This window comes from Anopheles coluzzii, chromosome 2 (genome assembly GCF_943734685.1).
Source record: "Anopheles coluzzii chromosome 2, AcolN3, whole genome shotgun sequence".
Taxonomy (NCBI): domain Eukaryota; kingdom Metazoa; phylum Arthropoda; class Insecta; order Diptera; family Culicidae; genus Anopheles; species Anopheles coluzzii.
In genome coordinates, this window is record NC_064670.1 from 75,945,584 (window position 1) to 75,966,069 (window position 20,486).

Below are 20,486 nucleotides of genomic sequence, written 5' to 3' on the forward strand. Positions count from 1 at the left end.
TCAAAGCGAAGAAAAAAAACAAACGAAGAAAATAAAAAAAAAAAATTAGCTTGAGTGAGAACACAACTGTCTACATGTTGATACCAATCGTCTCGTTGAATAGACAACACAGTACCATGCTGAGCGTGTTAGTCTGTATTGTCTATTCAAAGAGACGATTGTTATAAACATGTGGACAGTTGTTATATTAGTGTTACTCTACTAGTTACAATAATTTAATTATTGTGACTGAAATTGAATTTGTGATATGAATAAAAAGAACTTGTTATGAATTTTCAAAATATATCCTTTATCATTTTATTTCCTTAATATTTTTCGAATAATAAATTGGCAATGAGCACCCTGACTAAAAACGGATTAATGGTATTGGCTGGTATCATTGAATCCGTTCGTAGCGGGAACGTACGGCATTCTCATGAAATTCTTGAAACACATTTCTTTAGCCCGGTCCTACAACGCCTCGGTAAATAACTGTAGCAACCATCTAGTACGTTAGGAAAATGAATGGCAGGACGTACACCGCCGCTACGAACGGATTCAATAATACCAGCCATTGTCTTTTTTATAACGATAATCCTTGGCAATGTATTTTTACTTCATCGAATATGTACTTCATCGAACATTATTGATAATTTCGATCATAAAAATAATTTTTGAAGACATTTCGAATATCTGTAGCCTCTTGAGATGGATGATTGTTTGCTCTGTTCCTGTTGGCGTTGGATTGTGGGTTAATGTTATTCATTAATTCCGTGCTTTCTCTAAAATCTATGCACATGTTATGCAACAGGCATGCTGTTTTGACGATTATTGAGACGTGTTCCGGAGTTATCTGGAGTTCTTGCTTGAGGAAACGCCATTTTACCACCAACAAACCAAAGGCGCATTCAACGCAGCGTCTTGCCATACTCAGCAGATGGTTGAAGTAATTTTTTGCCGGATCTTCACTATCCGGAAAAGGCCGCAGTAAGAAAGGTTTTAGTGGATAACCCTGATCGCCTATAAACACGTGAGGCATTCTTTGGGTAGTACCAGGCAGTGGTTTAGGAGGAGGGATGTTGAGCCGATTTGAACGAATGAGCTCAAACAATGATGACGAATTAAAGACGCCGCTATCGCTACGACTCCCATATTCACCAACGTCAATGGCGATAAATTTCCAATTCACATCTGCTACTGCTTGCAAATGCAGAGAAAAATATTTTTTATAATTATAATATTGTGTACCTGAAAATGCCGGGGCTTTCATTCGGATATGCTTGCCATCTATGGCGCCGATACAATTAGGAAAATTCCATTTATGGCGAAACTCTTTTTCCACATTCCTAAATGCAGACGTTGTAGGGAACGGGATAAACTCTTCATTAAACGTGTTCCAAATTGCCTCACATGTTTCGTAGACAATGAGGCCGATTGTATTGTGAGCAATACAATATGTGAATGATAGAGACTTAAAAGGTATTCCAGTCGATAGATACCTGAAAGAGAAACAATACTTTAGTAAACGCTCATATGACAATTTTGTTTTCTTTATTTATAAAAAATCTAGATTTCAGGTGCTGTTATCAAAATAAATGGCTTAGCTTGCGAGTTTTCGATCGCTCGAATGTTACCGAGATAAACTAGCTAACGAGTTCGGAAAACAACCATGTCATATATGATGGAAATTTTTCGAGCAGAATTCATATGGATGTGCTTGCATCGGTAAACAGTCTGCGGATCAGATTCGCAAGTTAGCTTAATTTACATAAGCTGGTAAAGTACAGTTTTTTACTAGTTGGCTACTCCATTTTTTAAAATAATAAGTAGAGCACAACAACATGATTTTGAATTTGTAATCTCCGTTAAAAAAGATAATCAGGAAAGTGTAAATGAATTCATCAATGGGAATGAAGGAATATAATATTTAATAGGTACATACTATGTAATAGGTAGATATAGGTAAATTCAATAAAAGCTCGGAATCGCTTCCGAATAACTTCACCAAAATCAGAAGGCTCCGGAAGATCAAAACTCTTAACTCAGAACCGACCGCACCTATAGATCCAAAGCCGGTAGTCAGCTGCCGGACCCGTTCGGAGTCGTTCAAAGCTGTCCGGAACCGGCTCCCGAATAGTTCTTGACGGCTCCGAACGACTCCGACCCGAACCATCGTTTTGATGCAGCCGGAATCGGAGCTGGAGTAGCAATGTTAGGAAGCTTCTATTAAACATACCTGAGAGTGATCATCAATCGTTCCTCTGGACAAATGTATGGTTTGTTTGTAGGTTGCTTTGTTATAAGATGCTCTATCCTTCTCAGTATGAAGTAAAAAGTTTTAATTGAAACTCTCATAAACTCGAAGAATTTATCTTCTTGTTTCAAAAGTTCATGAAACAATGTGTGGTATTGCCCGATTTTTTCACGTTTTTCCCACAGATCGTTGGTTTTATCGCGCCTTCTTTTTAATAGTAAGTAGCGCAAAGCTATGCTCGAACTGTATAGTTCCGTTTCAGAATCTGAATCCATCTAAAAAAAATAAAACAAAACATATAAGAGTTAAGTTTGGACCAAAATTTGTTACAGTGATGATGATGCATATGATGATGAATATGATATTCAATTATAGATTGAATGATGTTTTGGAACACTATATATCTTTAAAACAATTAGTGTAGCTTTATCGTTAAAGTGCAGCTGCATGCGTTGATGATGTTGCGAAAATTGGTTAGATTTAAGACCAGTGGCGGATTTAAAGTGTTGGGGGCTCAAGCGGCAAAAGGAGTGGAGGCCCCAGGTAGGTGTCGAGAGATATTGTAGCATTCACGCTTTAATGGTTTGCTGGCGGGGGGTGGAGGGTGAGCTTATGAGTCCCTTCATCCATGGGGCCCCTATCTAGCACAAAAGCTCTCGATGAGACTCCTGTACTCACTGTTCTTTAAGTTGGAATTACCATACACGGGGCCTCCCGCGGCCGCACAGTCCGCGTACAGTTAAATCCGCCACTGTTTACGACATAATGAAATCGTGAGCAAGCTTTGCAAAAACTTCCGTTTTGATTTTGATCCGATACGAGCGATTAATAACATCAGTCCAAGGATGAGAATCCATCATACTATGTGGTCCAGATGATGATTCGGATAAACCGGATGATGGTTGTGTAGGAGCTGCAACTATTGGAGAAGCAAACGTTGGAGATACTGGCAGTGTTGTTGGCATGGCATCTGACGAAATGATCGACAAGTAGAACTCAACAAGAGCTGAAAAGTTAATTCAATCAGATTTCAGAAGATTTTACCTGCAGCGAAAGAGGTTAGGTGTCTAAACGACGCGATACTAGAGCTTGCTGGACAGCACCAGTTGTATGAATTAATAGCATTATATTTATGATTTTTCTCAGACCATAAATAATGAATATAGATAATCTTACCCTTTTTCCACTAGCAGTAACAATAACTAAGAGTAGATTTATTTAAAGTTAACTTTAGCGTGTTAGCCTTTATTCAGAGGCTGCTTTGTGTTGTTGTCGTTTTGTTTATCTTCAAATGTCAAACACACTCAAAAAATCGCAATGCGAATCGGAAGAGCGTTGACACGGCATGCGATTCGCACGTCCGATAAAATCGCATCCGATGAAGCGTTGCCACGGGCCTTAACGACAAACAGCAATCCTCGTCTAACCATTGCCTTATTTTGTTTTGGGCGTCTTCATTCACTTTTGATGTTGATGGATTACCTCGTTTTTGAATTGACACATTCCCTGTTTCCCTATATTTTTTAAGAATTGCATTCACTGTTGTACGCTGTATTCCTAAAAATTCTCCTATTTCTTTTGGTAGTTTTCCGCTATTGTGCAAGGAGCACACTCGCTCTCGATCTGCGTTTGTCGTTAGATGATTTTTTTTACTCATGTTTTGTCGAACATAAAAAAAAAACTAATTTTGGAATCCAGGAAGTTTACTTTGTTGAAGTTCTGCAAAAACATAAACATGTTACTTTACCACGTTTTATGAAGACAAAACAACATTTTAACTTACGCAATAAACACAAAAGCTTTAATAGGGGAAGCTTGCAGTGATTTTATAGCTTTATGTATTCTGAAACATCCAAATTAAATTTTTCATGCACGTTGCCAGTTGTATTGTTTTGGAATAATCTGAATTTTGCTTTAATTGCTAGGTCCATAAATGACTGCAGGTTGATCCCGCGTACTTTGACAAATCTGGATTTGACAATTAGGGAACCACTGATTTATAAAAAGCTTAGCAGTCTCCAGAGGTATCCCCGTTCATGATGGCGACCAAAATCAGATACATAAACCTGCCTGTTTTCTATTTATCCACCTTGCTCAAATGACGCTTTCAGATACAGCACACGTAATTCAATTAGGTACACTTGAACTAAATGATTGATTGTTTGAAATGAAATGAACTTTGCGGGTTGAAATTAATTTTATGGTAATCATTAGTGCTCTGTACATATTTTATATTTTTCCCCGTTAAAATATATATGTGTGTGGATTATTTTGCGTAATCAACATAATTTTCTATGGATGGGTTACGTTTTTGAGCTGCTTATTTGTCTAAAAAACAAGTGTCTTCAATTAAATTTCACTAGGTGTAGCTGTGCGATACGTATATACTGGTGAGTTGCTCACTCAAAAGCAATCAGCTGCATTGATCTACGGGTATAAGTAAGGCTCAGCCCTCTACGTTACGCTAGCGTTACGCGTAACGCCTGTTAATCACAAACCCAAGCAGCATTTTTGAACGTTTGTTTTAACCGCCGTGGATGAGCAAATTAATAGATAATCATGTCTTATTATTGTTTACTTTTATATGATAATTAGAAAAGCTTTTTTGATAATGAGAAAAGTTGTCACAACTTCAAGAATTATAATTTTAACAATCTTATAAATAAAAGATGTAAATAATAAAAAAATGATCATTTATTTATTTACCCAGTTATTGATAAAGTAGTATAATGAAATACTTACAAGTATTTATTAACTTCATTAACCTCATTTTAAAAAGAGCCCTTGCATCTAAAGTAATTTTTATTCAAAATGGCCAGAAACATAGATTGAAAAGGTAATAGTTATATTTCATATATATAATTAAATTAAAAATATTTTAATATTTTATGTTTTCTAATCATAGAAAATGTTACTCCAATTGAAAGCTTTTGGGGTGTTCATGAGCTTCCTTCTTTCAGACTTTTTTTCATTAATCATAATGCAACAATGAAAAATATTAAACCTGTTATTTAATTGTTATTTAAAAATTTAATCTCCTTGAAATCGGTTCATCTTACACCAATTAACTTTTTTTCATCTCAATTTAAAATATTTTTTATTCAAATAATGTACACTGGTCGGTCGCCTGGATGACAAAACTGTAGTAAAAATGTTGCTTGGGAATATTTTAAGGGATGTAACGCTTCTCCAATGTAACGTAGAGGGCTGAGCCTTACTTTTACCGATCTACGGATAAAAGTAAGGCTCAGCCCTCTACGTTACATTGGAGAAGCGTTACATCCCTTAAAATATTCCCAAGCAACATTTTTACTACAGTTTTGTCATCCAGGCGACTGACCAGTGTACATTATTTGAATAAAAAATACTTTAAATTGCGATAAAAAAATAATTGCTTTAAAATGAATCGATTTCTACGAGATTTAATTTTTAAATAACGAGTAAATCAAAAGTTCAATATTTTTCATTGTTCCATTATGATTTATGAAAAATAGTCTGAAAGAAAGAAGTTCATAAACATCCCAAAAGCTTTCAATTGGAGTAACATTTCCTATGATTAGAAAATATAAAATATTATAAATATTTATAAATAAATTGTATATATGAAATATAATTATAACCTATTCAATCTATTGTTCCGGCCATTTTGAACAAACATTACTTTAGGTGCGAGGGCTCTTTTTAAAAGTTAGGTTAATGAAGTTAATAAATATTTGTATGTATTTCATTATCCTGCTTTATCAATAGCTGGGAAAATAAATAATCATTTTTTATAAGTAACCCTTTCTTATGTATAAAATTTTTATTAATTATAATACTTGAAGTTATTACAACTCTGATTGCTGTTAAAAATGATGGCCTAATAGTAATACTATAATTTATTTATACTCATGAAGTATCAATGAGTTTTATCTTTATTAGCGATTGCCGTTCTTTTTTATGATTGTTCAAAAATTGTTGCTTTTCTAATAATCATGTAAAAATAAGCAATAATAAGACATGATAATCTATTAATTTGCTCATCCACGGCGGTTAAAACAGGTGTTCAAAAATGCTGCTTGGGTTGGTGATAAACAGGCGTTACGCGTAACGCTAGCGTAACGTAGAGGGCTGAGCCTTACTTTTACCCTAAATGGAAGAATATCTTAAAACGAGGGAACCCAGAAAATGAAGATACTTTGTACTCCTTAATCGAAAATGGCAGTACAATGATAACCCGTATGGATTACGATAACTATTTTAGGAATTTATTTAACTTTTTGCCACGATGCCAAAAAGAAGAAATAATCGAAGATTAATCTTTTCTAAATTAATTCCTGTATTAATTCTTTTGCATTGTATAACCGCTCTAATTTTGTTGTGCATTCTGAAATTATTAAAATATTAAAATAACGAAAAAATACCAGGGGACAAAAATTGGTGATCATGAGACAAAAATTGACGCACAGAGACAAAAATTGACGCATTCAGGACAAAAATTGAAGCGCACTGTCAACAATTGACGTCTTCGAGACAAAAATTGATGCACACTGTCAAAAATTGATGCCTACGAGACAAAACTACATGACTTACGGCCAATTTTTGACGGCAACGGCTGTAACTCGTTGGCTGGCCGCAGGTTGCTGTTGCCGAGTGCGCTGCACATTGGTATTACGTTGCTGTAGTACACAAGGCACATGTAGCGCTAGCTACGCGGTTAACTTAATAGTTATGTACAAAGTTTGTGCATATCGTGGAATGTGCATGGCACACATATCATGGTGATGAAAGAAGTGTCAAGTAAGGGACACTGCTCACTAGTGATGGGTAAAGTTGGCAAAAATCCGGAGTCGACTCCGATCCGATTCCGATAAATTCGGAATCGACTCCGGAAGGTAGGTCCGCGCTTCAATATCCGGAGTCGTTCGGAATCGTCCGGAGTCGCCCGGAGTCGCCCGGAGTCGCCCGGAGTCGCCCGGAGTCGCCCGGAGTCGCCCGGAGTCGGAGTCATCCGGAGTCATCCGGAGTCGTTAGGAGTCGTTCGGAGTCGTCCGGAGTCGCCCGGAGTCGGAGTCGTCCGGAGTCATTCGGAGTCGTCGGAGTCGTCTGGAGTCGCCCGGAGTCGGAGTCGTCCGGAGTCGTTCGGAGTCGTTCGGAGTCGTCCGGAGTCGTTCGGAGTCGTTCGGAGTCGTCCGGATTCGTCCGGAGTCGGAGTCGTTCGGAGTCGTTCGGAGTCGTCGACTCCGGACGACTCCGGTCGACTCCGGACGACTCCGAACGACTCCGTCTCCGGGCGGATCTAGTGGTTCCATTTTGCCTGAGTCGGAATCGGACTAACAATAGTCGGAGTCGGATCGGAGTCGTGGGTGCGCTCCATACAGCACATCACTACTGCTCACGCGATGTTAGCGTATCCCATATGACAATGGGGATTTATATCTATGGCAAACGGGGTGTGAGGTAGAGAGAAACAGGTTGCGACGAGGGAGAAGCAGGATATTTTTAATGAGAGAGGAATGAAACCAAGGGAAGAGCCTCACATACGGAGAGCGAGAAATGTCAAAACAAACCGTTCGAAACACGTTCGAAACAAACGAGGACGCTTCGCGAGCCGGTGTTTGTGAAATTTATATTTTGTGATTTAAAAGTGATTTAAAGTGTTTCAGAGAAGAAAATGGACCAAATAAAGCAGTTGAAGAAGAGTGAGCTCTTAAGGAAGCGAGCACTGGCAAGGATGGGTGGAATGAAGAAGAAATGGGTGGAATGAAGAAGAAATGGGTGGCTGAAAATCAACCCGGTCCGAGTACGAGTATGGAAGTGCAAGGTAAGCGATTTTCATCATCTTTTACGCACGTTAAACTCGGTATCAAGTTTAAATTTAATAGTTGTTTTAAAAAGAAACCATATTTATCTGTGTGTAGCTCTGAGTATACGAAGTGCGTATACTATTTGTGCATTTTGATGCACGCTCTGGGCCGGTGACCGTGCGAGTTTTTGCAAAACATTTCTGACCGTTTTTAAGTTTTGCGTCAGACCGCAAACTCAAAAGTGTTTAGCTGAACGCACAAATCACAAATGCACTAATTTATGTACGCTTTTATGGACGTATTTAGTAATAAAGTCTTTTATTTTCAGGTCCGGAAGCTGTGGTTGATGGAGTGCCTGATGGATTTCCCGTTGTCGGAGGAGGAGGATGTACTCATTTTATCCGATGATGAAGATGAGGATGAAATAATCGAATACATCGAGAACGAGAGCAAAGAGGATGATAAAGATGAAGAAGATCATCTACTGAATGAGAAAACTAATAGTCCAGCTCAACATCTGATGGCCAAGCGGTTGAGAGTTTGGGCTTTATCTCAAAAGCTACCTAATTTAGTATTGAATGATCTTCTTCGCTTGGTTCGCGAAACAACGGACATTCCTCTTCCTCTCGATTCTAGAACGCTCCTTAAGACACCGGTTGCTGTGGGCAAGGAAATATACGCGGTAGCTGGCGGTGAAATGTGGTATCATGGCATTGCGAAAAGTATGCAAAGTTGTTTCCGGTAAGACAGATTGTGCTTAGCTTGATAACATGTACCATGTAAATAACTAATGCATAGGTAACATCTACTGTGTTTCATTTTAGGAAGCTGACTCCTACGGTGAACGAAATATTAATAAACATATTCGTAGATGGGCTACCGTTATTTAACAGTGGGCCAAAACAGCTATGGTCCATATTGGTGAAACTTGTAAACGTCCCAGAAGCTCCCATATTGGTGGTTGGCGTGTTTTGTGGCTTATTCAAACCGGAAAATGTCGAGGACTACTTGCGCCCACTCGTTGATGAATTGAATCGCCTACACGATGACGGAATTGTTATCAACAACAAAAAAATAAAAATCACCCTTAAAGCTTTCCTGGCAGATTCTCCAGCACGAGCATTCATCAAAGGTAAGCAATGTAGAATAATACAGAGCTGAATAAGTTAACAATATTTATGTGTCTTTTTTCCAGGTGTAACTTACTTCAACGGCGCTTGCGGTTGCATAAAGTGCAAAATCGTAGGAAAATTTGACAAGAGCGCACGGAAGATATTTGAAAGCGTTGCTGAGGAGAGGATCGACGATGATTTTCGCGATGGAAACTACCCAATAGGACACCAGAAGCACCATACTCCGTTATTAGACTTAAAAGAATTTAATATAGTAGTTCAGATGTCAATTGCAGACGATTTACACTTGTTTCATCTAGGGACATTGAAGAAATTGCTTAAGGGTTATAAAGGAGGTTATAAAGGGTTTTCAGCATGGTCAGCAGCAGAGCAGGAAGAGATAAACAAGATTTTAGCTAGAATAGAATTGCCAGCAGAGATACATCGAGGTGTTAGGTCTTTAAAATATGTGGATTATTGGAAGGGGACCGAATTCCGGTCTTTTTTAAATCATATAAGTATCCCTTTGTTCTTAGGAAGAATCCACGATTCAGCGTATGATCATTTTAAACTTATTTATGTAGCTCATAATTTCCTTTCGCATTCTTTCTTCAAACAATATTGGACATACGCTGGTCAATTATTAGAAAAATTTGTTTTAGACTACAGTTCAATATACACCAAATATAATTTAACTAGTAATGTCCATAACCTTTTACACGCCACAAAAGATGTTCAAAATTTAGGTCCCCTTCCAGAAATTTCAACATATGATTGTGAGAATACGCTGCAGTTTATGAAAAGGCTAGCTAGACCAGGACCGAGAATATTAAATCAAATAGTTTGCAGGCTTGCTGAGCTTAGGGAAACACAAGTAGCAGTTAGAAAGGAGGAAAAACAGTATCCCATTTTCAAATGCAGAGGAGAGGAAGTCATTTTATTCGTTAAGGAAGGTTTAATGCTAGGGAAAGGTAATAGGAATGGATGGTTTTTGACGATGGATAGGGAGATCATCAGGTATAGTGCAGCATTAGAAGAATCTGGAAAGGTTTACATAATAGGACATTAATTAAAGAAGAAGAAAGTCAGCTTTAGTACTCCGTGTAGTTCAGATATCATATTTAATTATGAAGGTGAAATAGCAGATTTATTAAAAGAATTAGGTAGGGTTCCTATAGATCGTGTGATGTGTAAGCTTGTAGCAATTTCATTAGATGAAGGAATAGGGTATCATTTCAGTCCATTACTACATACTTTAGCTGAATAGGTTAGATAGGGTTTCATTAAGATAGATTAAGACGTTTTAATTGTTCCATGCAAGGCAGCAATGCTTCGACAATTTTCCTTTTTTTTCTTTTTCAGCTGGCTAGCAAATGCTTTGACGCTTTTATGCATCTTTGAGCTCCTATCCCAACCTCCACTTGGTGCTAGCAGGATTATATTTATTGCAGAATTTGTTACATTAATTCTGAAATTTTTATAAACTAATAGGAAAGGGGGCTTTTAAAACTGTTAATATAAAGGACTAATAAACGATGATTAAAACATGTCAAATATATAAATACTAGCAGTTCGGTTATTTTATTAAACTAGTAGCATTTTTATCAATTGAAGGAAAGGGGCTTTCTATGATTTGAGCTAGTTGGAACCTGGCAGTTGGGTGATTTTCATTAATAAAATATGCGCCAATTGGTATGAAAGATCATGGTTTCATTAGAACGAAGTAAACGTTTGTTGTAAAAGTTCATTTGTTATTCAAGTATATAGATCTTATTACTTACATAACTAGTTAACAAACCATCACATCTTTTAACAAATTCATCTTTGTCACCTTTTTACAATAATTTGATTTTGTTAATCACAGCAATTCTTCGGTTTTTCGTTTTTTTGCTTCGCTTGCAGTCAACGCATTCCCTAGTTTCTTCATAAGAAACTTTTTTACTAATGTATCCGTAGCCTCAAGATAATCGTTATCTCCTACAACTCTAAATAAGTGAAGTACGTATATAAATCGATTAAAATCTATCTTACGTGCACCTACACTACTTTTTCCCGACCAACTACTTCTTCTTCTTCTTCTTTGGGTCAACAACCGATGTCGGTCAAGGCCTGCCTGTACCCACTTATGGGCTTGGCTTTCAGTGACTAATTGATTCCCCCCATAGCAGGATAGTCAGTCCTACGTATGGCGGCACGGTCTATTTGGAGATTGAACCCATGACGGGCATGTTGTTAAGTCGTACGAGTTGACGACTGTACTACGAGACCGGGTCCAACTACCAACTACAAGTAGACAAAAATTTGCGATCGAACATTACTTCTAAAACTAAGTTGAATTTACCTTCTATATCTTTAACACTTGTAACATAAAATATAAGTTTTTGTGCAGTGTCTAACAAAAAGAGGCAATCCGATTTTAATTTTTCGTTAAAATCTGCTTCATCAAAAAAAAAATTAATAGACACTTTTCTGGCTGTGGCATTTTTGTGATACATTGTATCGTAAATTAAATCTACCTTCATTGACATTTCTATCATAATCTCCGTCAAAACTTCCACGGAAAAGGGATTACAGGCGTCCCCCGAGTTACGATCCCCTCGAGTTACGACGATTCGCAGATACGACGATTTTGATTTTGACAGTTAAAAGTTGTCATTGACAAGAAATTTATGTATTTTTTTGAATATCTGGGCACATAACCGTTATACATTACATTTCCAAAGATTGCACAACTACCGTATCTTGAATATATATATATATATATATATATATATATATATATATATATATATATATATATATATATATATATATATATATATATATATATATATTGTGTACGGTTTTTTAAATATAATTATTACATTATCGAACATTATTTTAAATAAAATACACGATATCATAAATTCCAATTCTTCAACTTCGGTTATAAACTTTATATTCTTAGATATTCGATATACGACTTTTTCGACTTACGCCTTGCTTTGGGACATTTTTTTGGTCCCAAATACAGTCGTATCTCGGGGGACACCTGTAGTAGATGAAGGCATATTCGTTTTAGGTGTTTCTATTTGTACAGATGGAAGTACGGGAAGACGGGATTTCGACAAATCACTGGTATTAGAAATAGATCCAGAAGATTGAGGCAAATTCAAAGGTTCCACAATTGGTCGGTAGACTGTGTGAAGGACCGGAAGGGGCTTATGGGGTGCCTTAAAACTAGAGGAAGCAGATGAGTTTGTTTGCCTAGTAGGAAGACGGGTTTTCGATGAAGCACCAGCGTCGAGCAAATTGTCTAACGGACGGGGTACACATGCATTTTGTACTAAAGGGCTGGTTTCGCTGATTACAAGCACAGGAAGTCGGGATGTAGTTAGTGTGCCAGATCTGGAACAGGAGGAGGAAAGCGATTTTGATGGCATTATTTTATCACTTCGCGAAATGACATTGGATGATGCAACTGGCACATGATGTGGTTCGATGGTTTTAGAATCCATATCTAAAAGAAACGAAAAACATGTAACATTATTTTGTTCACTGATAGCGTAGGAAGATGTGTGCCCCCCAGTAGCCGACAACAGTGACCACGGGAACAGCGCAACACCGGTAAGGTTAATACTTCTAATTTCTACTTACAGTCTTCTCTGTCTTTTCTCCAAATACAGCAATCAAGCAAACAAAATCACAGCATGGCAGATGGGATGCGAGAAGATCCGCCAACAAATCACAGCACTCACAAAAGTAAATAAAGATGGCAAGCCAGCCAAGCCGGGTGCGCACAGTAACACACACACATATCCACATTGACAAAGCGCGTACGTAACCGTATTAATACACGATGCGCAATCTCAGATTGCGCATATATTCGTTTTATCAAAACATAAGTCATTTCGCGTAGCCAACCCTGAGCTATAAACGTCATTTCCATACATTTTCAGATTGCGCCAAGATTGCGCATAAATTTTCAAGATTATATGTCCGAGATATATATATATTTTTTGACAGATAAATATATCAAACCGACCCGTTTGACAGATAAATATATGCGCAATCTGAGATTGCGCATCGTCTATTGCTACGGTAAAAGCGCTGCTTTTTTATGCAATCTTCGAATCGAAAATGACATTCAAAAACAATTTCGAATGTGTGAAACTATACAATCCTTGGTAAAAACGTACCTTGGTTTATGTTCACCTTGATGCATTCAAAATGACAGCAAACCTCTTGTTTTGCTGAAATCAAGAGGTTTTGAGGTGAATTTGTGGTGAAAATTGTTATATGGGAAGCCAAGCCGGGTGCGCACAGTAACACACACACATATTCACATTGACAAGGCGCGTAAATAAAAGCGCGGCTTTTTTTTATGCAACACCAGCAGCACCGAAGCTGTCAAAACACAGATTTGTGAGCCTTTCTGTCTGAAACAGTGTCGAAATCCAACAAAATCATACACTTTTCAGAGCTTTGTGCAAAGTCCGATAGGTGACGCTACTGAGAAACTTGGCAGCAAGGGAAGAGGGAAAATATGTTTGGAAGAGAAGAAGGAAAAAATCAAAACATTTTTCGTAGCGTCTTTTGCATGTTTGTGGTTCGCAGCTTCGTGGCGTCTTTCGCAGCATTTTAGCAACCTTGTACGCATTTGTGTTGATATTTAAGTTAGTTTTCTTTATGAAAATGGACTCAAATGAGAAAAAACTCTCGGTTATAAACAAATTGTGTGGCAAAAATCGCCATTTGCAGGCTCTGCGTAAGTCTGGCGTTTTATACCGAAGAGCCGCAAAACTGTTAAAGCAGTATAAAGAATCGGTGGAAGATATTGTGAATGTGGTATCGCCATCAGAACTACAAGGTAAGTATTCTAATGTAACAGCTATTAAGTTTACAGTTCTATAATTAGCATTTCTTGTTGGCTTTGTAGCAGCGTCGACTTCACCGGAGCTGTTCGATGGCGAGAATACCGATATGGCATCATCAGTTGATCCCGAACTCATGCTTTTTCAAGAAACTCAGGATTCGGAACTGAACCTAAGTGAATCGGAAGATGAAGCATCGATGGACGACGATCAGGACATAGCATCTGAGGACGATGAAAACGATCCTGACTACACCAAAATGACAAGCGAAGAGGGCTTACGGTATTGGGCGCTAGCTCGATCAGAATCGCACGCATCTTTAAAAAGTTTGTTAAAATATCTTCGAGCCAACACAGATCTCCGTGTGCCTAAAGATCCAAGGACATTGCTGCGGACACGACGAAATCCTGCTATCCTTTCGTCCATAGGAAATGGCCAATTTTGGTATAATGGAATACGCCACTGCTTGACAAGTGAAATGCGGTAAGTAAATCTACATTGCTTATGAATACGAATATATGCATTTGTTTAGAAGGCTCCCGAAAAGCTGATGTGAGAATACTAAGTAATAATTTAAATAACCTTCTCTTTTAAAAGAAAACATACTGCAGTGCCACAGACGCTTCAGTACGATCTTAACATCGATGGCCTTCCTCTTCATACGCGATCTAAAACACAGTTCTGGCCAATTTTGTTGAAGATTGTTGACCAGCCGGATTGGCCAGTGATGATCGTGGCTATCTATTGCGGACCAACAAAACCGGAAAGTAATGAGCTTTATCTGCGGCAGCTAGTCGATGAGATAAATTTATTATCGAGCACTGGACTGATGGTGGGAGAAAATGCCATCACGTTAAAATTACGAGCCATCATCGCAGATACACCAGCACGAGCTTTCATTAAAGGTAAAATATAAGCATTTATGACAGGTAAAATTTTCTAAATGTTGTTTCTTTGCAGGTGTCCAAGGTCATACTGGAAGACACTCCTGTTTAAAATGTTGCTGTGAAGGAGAATCGGTGTCACAACGAATGGTCTTTTTGGATACGTCTGCGGCAAAGCGCACTCACAAAGGATTTTTAGATGGAGATTATATTCTGCATTGTACGGGGTCTACGCCGTTGATTGATTTGGACGAATTTGACATCATTCTGGATATGATTGTTGTTGATCGTCTCCATCAAATAGACATTGGTCTTACAAAAAAACTACTTCACATTTGGTACATGGGAGTGTTAAAAGAATGGAAAAGATGGAATCGCCAGCAACGTGAAGAATTTAAACAAAGACTCCTAAAACAAAAACTCCCCTTTGAAACGAACCAAAAAATGCGCCCGATTGACGACCTAGCATATTGGAAAGGATCAGATTGCAAAACGTTTCTCCATTACGTGGCTCCCGTAGTATTGGAAGGATTGTTTAGTGAGCAGGAATATAAGCATTTTATGCTTTATTTCTGTGCTATAACGATATTTTCATCAACCGAACATAAAGAACACTGGAAAGCTGCTGGTACTATGCTAAAAACTTTTGTAGAAACATTTGCCGATGTATATCATAAAAAAGCTGTTACGTCCAATGTACATAGTCTAATCCACCTCGAAGAAGAACTAGAGCGGTTTGGTCCTCTGGACTATCACTCAACATATGCATATGAACGCAAGCTAGGAAATATAAAAAACAGGCTCATTAGAACTAACTATAGATGTTTAGAACAGGCAATTCGTAGAATATCGGAATTTGAAAATTTTACAGGAGCTCAACAAAACGATCAACCATTTCGTCAGCCGTTTTATACGCAAAGAGGGCAAACTATTACTATGAATGTGAGGAAAAATTTAAAGCTGCGAAATGATGATGTCAACGATTTATTTATGACCAACAAAAACGTAATTTTAAAATTTGTTTCAGTAAGACAAGAGCAGGATAAGTTGATGATAGTTGGAAAAATGTTTTCCCGTATTTTCGAATATTTTGACGAGCACATTTCTTCCACAAAGCTACATATATACTCTGTTTATAAAGATGATTTGAAAAATGACGAGGTTTTATTAGAATGCTCCGATGTCAAACTTAAATTTGCTAGAACTATCAAAGAAGCTGATGGAAATATGGTATTATTTCCATTATTAAATACACTCAATGACTAATACAAAATAACTTGATGAGTGAATAATAAAAACTATTATAACTTGTTAACAAAACATCGATTTCATTTATTTTGTACTGCATTGTATTGTATATATAAGAGTTCTAAGATATCACATGAATTAAGAGGCGAAATTCAATGAAGTGTAAAGTCAAAGGCTTTTAAACCTCAATTAAACTTAAAGATTCCTCAACTATTTGTTTGGTTGCATTCCTGCCGGCTTAGATAGTATGTAGCGTATCTCAATTTAAGGATGAAGAAATCTGCAACTTCACGGTCTCCTACTTTGGAAAGTTCAGTACTTCCTACAGTTTTAAACAAGTCTATTATTCCTTTATAATTTGACAAAGTGTACATTGCTCTTTTTCCTCTTCCACTCCATGTCAGAAGGCAAAGAAATTTGGGTGTAAATAACGCTTTGAGCAGTTTCGACATCCTTTTTGTACTTATTGGCACGTTAATGTACCTTTGAACCCATGAAACAAACGTATTTTTATACTGATCATCGTTTTTAAGTCGCTCGTCAAGTTCAGTCAATGCTTCGCCACTGTCGATGGTATCAAACTCGAAATTTTCCAACACTTTTGGATCAACATTCGTTTGATTGGTCTGTGACGAGATTTGGTTATACAGTGAAGCAAAAGTCGCTTCCATTCCGGCCATGCGTCGAAACATTGGTTCCATGAAACTATCCCTTTGTTCCTGGAATACGCTAGTAACTTCATCTAAAATCACAAATAAAAAACAAATTACCATATATTCAAGTCACCCTTCGGACCCATATAAGTACCACGAATAAGCTGTCGTAATATGTTCTTGGTGATTAAGAATGGAGTATCGTCGGGATCTGAAATAAAGATGGAAGAACAAACCAAATATTAAAAATAAAACAAATATATTTAACACATGCCTTATTTGGTTTTTTGTTTCTACGCTCTGAATATGTTTGCTCATAATAAGTTGTATTGGCTGCTGTACAACAAGTTAATTAGGTCTATGAACTAAATTTTAATTCTTTTTCACTCACCAAGCAAACCACCAGATAGTTCGGTATTAACCATTTGCAGACTCGGTTTGCTCGGACCTATAAATCTCATTTTTTCAGATTACCACAATTATAATTAAAACATGTTTCAATTTGCTTACCCGGAGTAGCGTAAGATGTTTTGGAATGCTGTTTTAGTTTGCTATACTCTGAATGGAAAACATATTATTTGTCACGAATGTAACGAACTCATATTTAAAGAAGGTGTCGTCAATTAACCTACCCATAATATCTCCTGACGTTTCCAAAGACGTTTGTTGGATTGATTTACTATAACCTATGCAGGAAGAATATGGTCATTACAAAGCGTACGAAATTGGTTAAAATAAAACTTACTCGGCGTAGCTCCAGCAGTCTTTAAAAAAATAGTTTGCTGTGTTTGTGTAACGGGATGTGGCTTTCCAGCAGACTTTTTAACATCTAATGGCTGTTGTACAGGTTTGCTAGTACCTGCAAAAAAGATAACGATTATTAAAAAGGTTTAGGGAAGGGTGTTAATGAATCTCACTTGGAGTAGCTCCAGCAGTCTTTAAAAAAATAGTTTGCTGTGTTTGTGTAACGGGATGTGGCTTTCCAGCAGACTTTTTAACATCTAATGGCTGTTGTACAGGTTTGCTAGTACCTGCAAAAAAGATAACGATTATTAAAAAGGTTGAGGGAAGGGTGTTCATGAATCTCACTTGGAGTAGCTCCAGCAGTCTTTAAAAAAATAGTTTGCTGTGTATGTGTGACGGGATCTGGTTTTCCAGCAGACTTTTTAACATCTAATGGCTGTTGTACAGGTTTGGTAGTACCTGTGAAAAAGATAACGATTATTTCAAAAGGTTGAGGGAAGGGTGTTTATGAATCTTACATGGAGTAGCTCCAGCAGTTTTTAAAAAAATAGTTTGCTGTGTTTGTGTGGAGCCTGTAAGAAAAAAGTATTGTTAATAACGAAGTAACATAAAGGATCTTGAAATAACTCACTCGGATTAGCATCTAATGGTTTCGCACATACAGTTTGATCCAGATTGACAGCACCTGCATGGAAACGATAAAATTACTCATGAACGTAAGAACGAATTCTCCATTACACTCACCACAAATAGTGCCACGAATTTCTAGTTTTTGTCCATTTGAAAAAACAATATAATTCTTCATTGTCCCAGATGGTTGCTCTTTTTGCTGCTTTTTAGCGTTTCCAGAATCTGTATAAAAGCAACATCGAAGCAACATAACGCAAATTAATTACAAAGTTTAAGAATGGTGAAAATCGAACTATAACATTTAAATACATACCAAGTGTTGTTTCTTCTTCTTCTTCAAAATTTCTTAGCATGCTTAAGGGCCGCTTACCAGGATTCCCATTTTCGTCTACGATGCTTACGTTTTTGTTTTTGTTTTCCATATCTGTGAACAATAATGAAACATTACCATCGCATCATGAAAGTGGTAAACACAATATTAATTTCTATATGTAGCAACGTAACACACTCGTATTCGATCCAGACCAATAGATAAATGAGAACGCCGACTGTAGCGAAAGGCCCTACTTGATGTCGTCGATGAATCGAATACCAGCAGCGCCACGGTAAGTTTAATTAAAAAAAGTCTAACCTCTCTCTCTCTTCTCTCACACAGGCCAAGTATCAAAAGAGTACGAGAGTACACGATGGCATACGAATACACACAACACGCAATGGCACACAACGGGAGCACACGGTGGAATACCAATACACAACAACAACACGAAATGAAATGGTACACAAGTGTAGGGGACAATATCACCTACTTTTTTTTAGCCAAACGATCCACAGTCAAATAGGGCTTCTTTCACCCACATTTTTGACAGCAAGCGCTCCCCCGCCCTTCGTTATGAATGTCAATTTGGACTGTTTTTCCACACTCACTCCACACTCACAGTGAGGGCTCAGATGACACTCGGGTGAGCCTGAATTTTGACACTGGTGCTGCTGGTGAATCTCCGAATCGAACATGACATTCTAAAACAATTTCGAATGTGTGAAACTATACAATCCTTGGTAAAAACGTACCTTGGTTTATGTTCACCTCGAAGCATTCAAAATGACAGCAAACCTCTTGTTTTGCTGAAATCAAGAGGTTTTGAGGTGAATTTGTGGTGAAAATTGTTATATGGGATGTTTTTCCACGATAGCTAGATGTCCGCCCATATAACAATGGGGAATTATTTCTATGGCAAACGGAGTGTGAGGTAGCGAGAAACAGGTTGCGACGAGCGAGAGGCTCTGTTAATTCAGAGAGAGGGGAATGAAATAAAGGGGGAAGCGAAGAGCAACACATAAGGAGAGCGAGAATGCCATGGCGAGGAGTAACGAAGGATGAGGAAGAAATAGAAGAAACTATGTAGGAAGCAAACAGCAACACATACGGAGAGCGAGGATGCTATAATGAGCGGTGACAAAGAAAGAGAAAGAGTGATATAAAACAAGGAGCGTGACAACACATGGAGAGAGTGCAGCTAAGGGAATAAGAGAAGAGCCACACATACGAAGAGCAAGAATATTTGCGCTTGCTATAGCTTGCTCAATTTTCATACATGCCGCTCTTATTAAAAAGCCGGTAGGTCTTCGCTGATGATCATTTGAATCAATCAAAAAACTTTTTGCGCAACGGTACCGTTTGTATTAACGGCCGTTTGTACGTAAAATCGGGAAGTTTGAATGACTACCTTTGCCCATCGACGCATTCCCCTGGAACCGTCCGAAGCCATCCGCAGCCGTCACGAGCTGTTTGGAATCGGCTTCGGATGGATCCAACGAATACGACGGCTCAAGTTACCGACTAACGCAACCGGCCAGTCCTGGTCGGCTACAAAAGATGACACCAAACATTACCGATATTGCATCTACCTTTCACAACTTGCGATTATTGTGGAGTAATTCGGCAGCGATTCCGGTGTTTTTTCAAATTTATCCATCGCTAGTAGCTGGCCCTTAATGGCCACATTTATGATTCTCAGATGGAGAAGAAAACAAAGACAAATTGACATGCGAGCGCGCTAGGGTTTTTCTTCTCGAGACCTTCTAGCGAAATCAAAGAATCATTTCGATCTCCAAGACTCGCTCGGCCACTTATTTTGCGTAGAGATTGATGGCAAGAAACAAGAACGCATTGAATAGTATTTTGTTCACTCATAGCGTAGGCAGGTACGTGCAACCAAGATAGCCGAAAACATTGACGATGGATCCAACACAACGCCGGTAAAGTATGAAAACCTAAATAATTACGCTCTTCCTCCAATATTCTCTTCAATCACAGCAAAGAAACGCAGCGAAAAAAAAACGTGC

The 20,486-nt window shown here is 37.9% G+C and overlaps 4 protein-coding genes across 4 annotated transcripts; 2 read left to right on the forward strand and 2 right to left on the reverse strand.

Annotated features, from left to right (window-relative positions):
* Window positions 1–272: 272 nt before the first annotated feature.
* Window positions 273–3,603, reverse strand: LOC120952987 (uncharacterized). Its single transcript, XM_049605535.1, has 4 exons — window positions 3,410–3,603; window positions 3,096–3,239; window positions 2,216–2,508; window positions 273–1,478 (listed from the first exon to the last, which is right to left on the reverse strand). The coding sequence occupies exons 3-4, from the start codon at window positions 2,506–2,508 to the stop codon at window positions 623–625; spliced, it is 1,149 nt and encodes a 382-aa protein (XP_049461492.1). The 5' UTR covers window positions 3,096–3,239; window positions 3,410–3,603; the 3' UTR covers window positions 273–622.
* A 4,762-nt stretch (window positions 3,604–8,365) lies between these two features.
* On the forward strand, window positions 8,366–10,501 carry LOC120953138 (uncharacterized). The gene is made up of 4 exons (XM_049611080.1): window positions 8,366–8,550; window positions 8,656–8,760; window positions 8,844–9,151; window positions 10,494–10,501. The coding sequence occupies exons 1-4, from the start codon at window positions 8,366–8,368 to the stop codon at window positions 10,499–10,501; spliced, it is 606 nt and encodes a 201-aa protein (XP_049467037.1).
* Window positions 10,502–13,659: 3,158 nt separating this feature from the next.
* Window positions 13,660–16,188, forward strand: LOC120949646 (uncharacterized). Its single transcript, XM_040367073.2, has 4 exons — window positions 13,660–13,980; window positions 14,050–14,467; window positions 14,582–14,889; window positions 14,945–16,188. Exons 1-4 carry the CDS (start codon window positions 13,800–13,802, stop codon window positions 16,132–16,134), a joined length of 2,097 nt encoding a protein of 698 aa, XP_040223007.2. The 5' UTR covers window positions 13,660–13,799; the 3' UTR covers window positions 16,135–16,188.
* Window positions 16,189–16,200: 12 nt separating this feature from the next.
* On the reverse strand, window positions 16,201–19,118 carry LOC120961262 (uncharacterized). The gene is made up of 14 exons (XM_049611081.1): window positions 18,775–19,118; window positions 18,457–18,567; window positions 18,258–18,365; window positions 18,145–18,198; window positions 18,032–18,085; window positions 17,859–17,972; window positions 17,687–17,800; window positions 17,515–17,628; window positions 17,402–17,455; window positions 17,280–17,327; window positions 17,161–17,217; window positions 16,924–16,980; window positions 16,633–16,858; window positions 16,201–16,210 (listed from the first exon to the last, which is right to left on the reverse strand). The coding sequence occupies exons 2-14, from the start codon at window positions 18,563–18,565 to the stop codon at window positions 16,201–16,203; spliced, it is 1,119 nt and encodes a 372-aa protein (XP_049467038.1). The 5' UTR covers window positions 18,566–18,567; window positions 18,775–19,118.
* Between the last annotated feature and the right edge of the window lie 1,368 nt (window positions 19,119–20,486).

Excerpts from the sequence above, each read along its gene's own strand:
- LOC120952987 (XM_049605535.1), bottom strand. The coding sequence starts at position 2,508 with ATGGATTCAGATTCTGAAACGGAACTATACAGTTCGAGCATAGCTTTG. Across the intron at positions 1,479-2,215 it reads CGATTGATGATCACTCTCAG|GTATCTATCGACTGGAATAC; the intron begins GTATGTTTAATA and ends TTTCTCTTTCAG.
- LOC120953138 (XM_049611080.1), top strand. The coding sequence starts at position 8,366 with ATGGAGTGCCTGATGGATTTCCCGTTGTCGGAGGAGGAGGATGTACTC. Across the intron at positions 8,551-8,655 it reads CAACATCTGATGGCCAAGCG|AACGCTCCTTAAGACACCGG; the intron begins GTTGAGAGTTTG and ends TCTCGATTCTAG. Across the intron at positions 8,761-8,843 it reads AGTATGCAAAGTTGTTTCCG|GAAGCTGACTCCTACGGTGA; the intron begins GTAAGACAGATT and ends GTTTCATTTTAG.
- LOC120949646 (XM_040367073.2), top strand. The coding sequence starts at position 13,800 with ATGAAAATGGACTCAAATGAGAAAAAACTCTCGGTTATAAACAAATTG. Across the intron at positions 14,468-14,581 it reads TGCTTGACAAGTGAAATGCG|AAAACATACTGCAGTGCCAC; the intron begins GTAAGTAAATCT and ends CTCTTTTAAAAG. Across the intron at positions 14,890-14,944 it reads AGCACGAGCTTTCATTAAAG|GTGTCCAAGGTCATACTGGA; the intron begins GTAAAATATAAG and ends GTTTCTTTGCAG.
- LOC120961262 (XM_049611081.1), bottom strand. The coding sequence starts at position 18,565 with ATGGAAAACAAAAACAAAAACGTAAGCATCGTAGACGAAAATGGGAAT. Across the intron at positions 18,199-18,257 it reads AATTCGTGGCACTATTTGTG|GTGCTGTCAATCTGGATCAA; the intron begins GTGAGTGTAATG and ends GTTTCCATGCAG. Across the intron at positions 17,456-17,514 it reads GACTGCTGGAGCTACGCCGA|GTTATAGTAAATCAATCCAA; the intron begins GTAAGTTTTATT and ends CTTCCTGCATAG.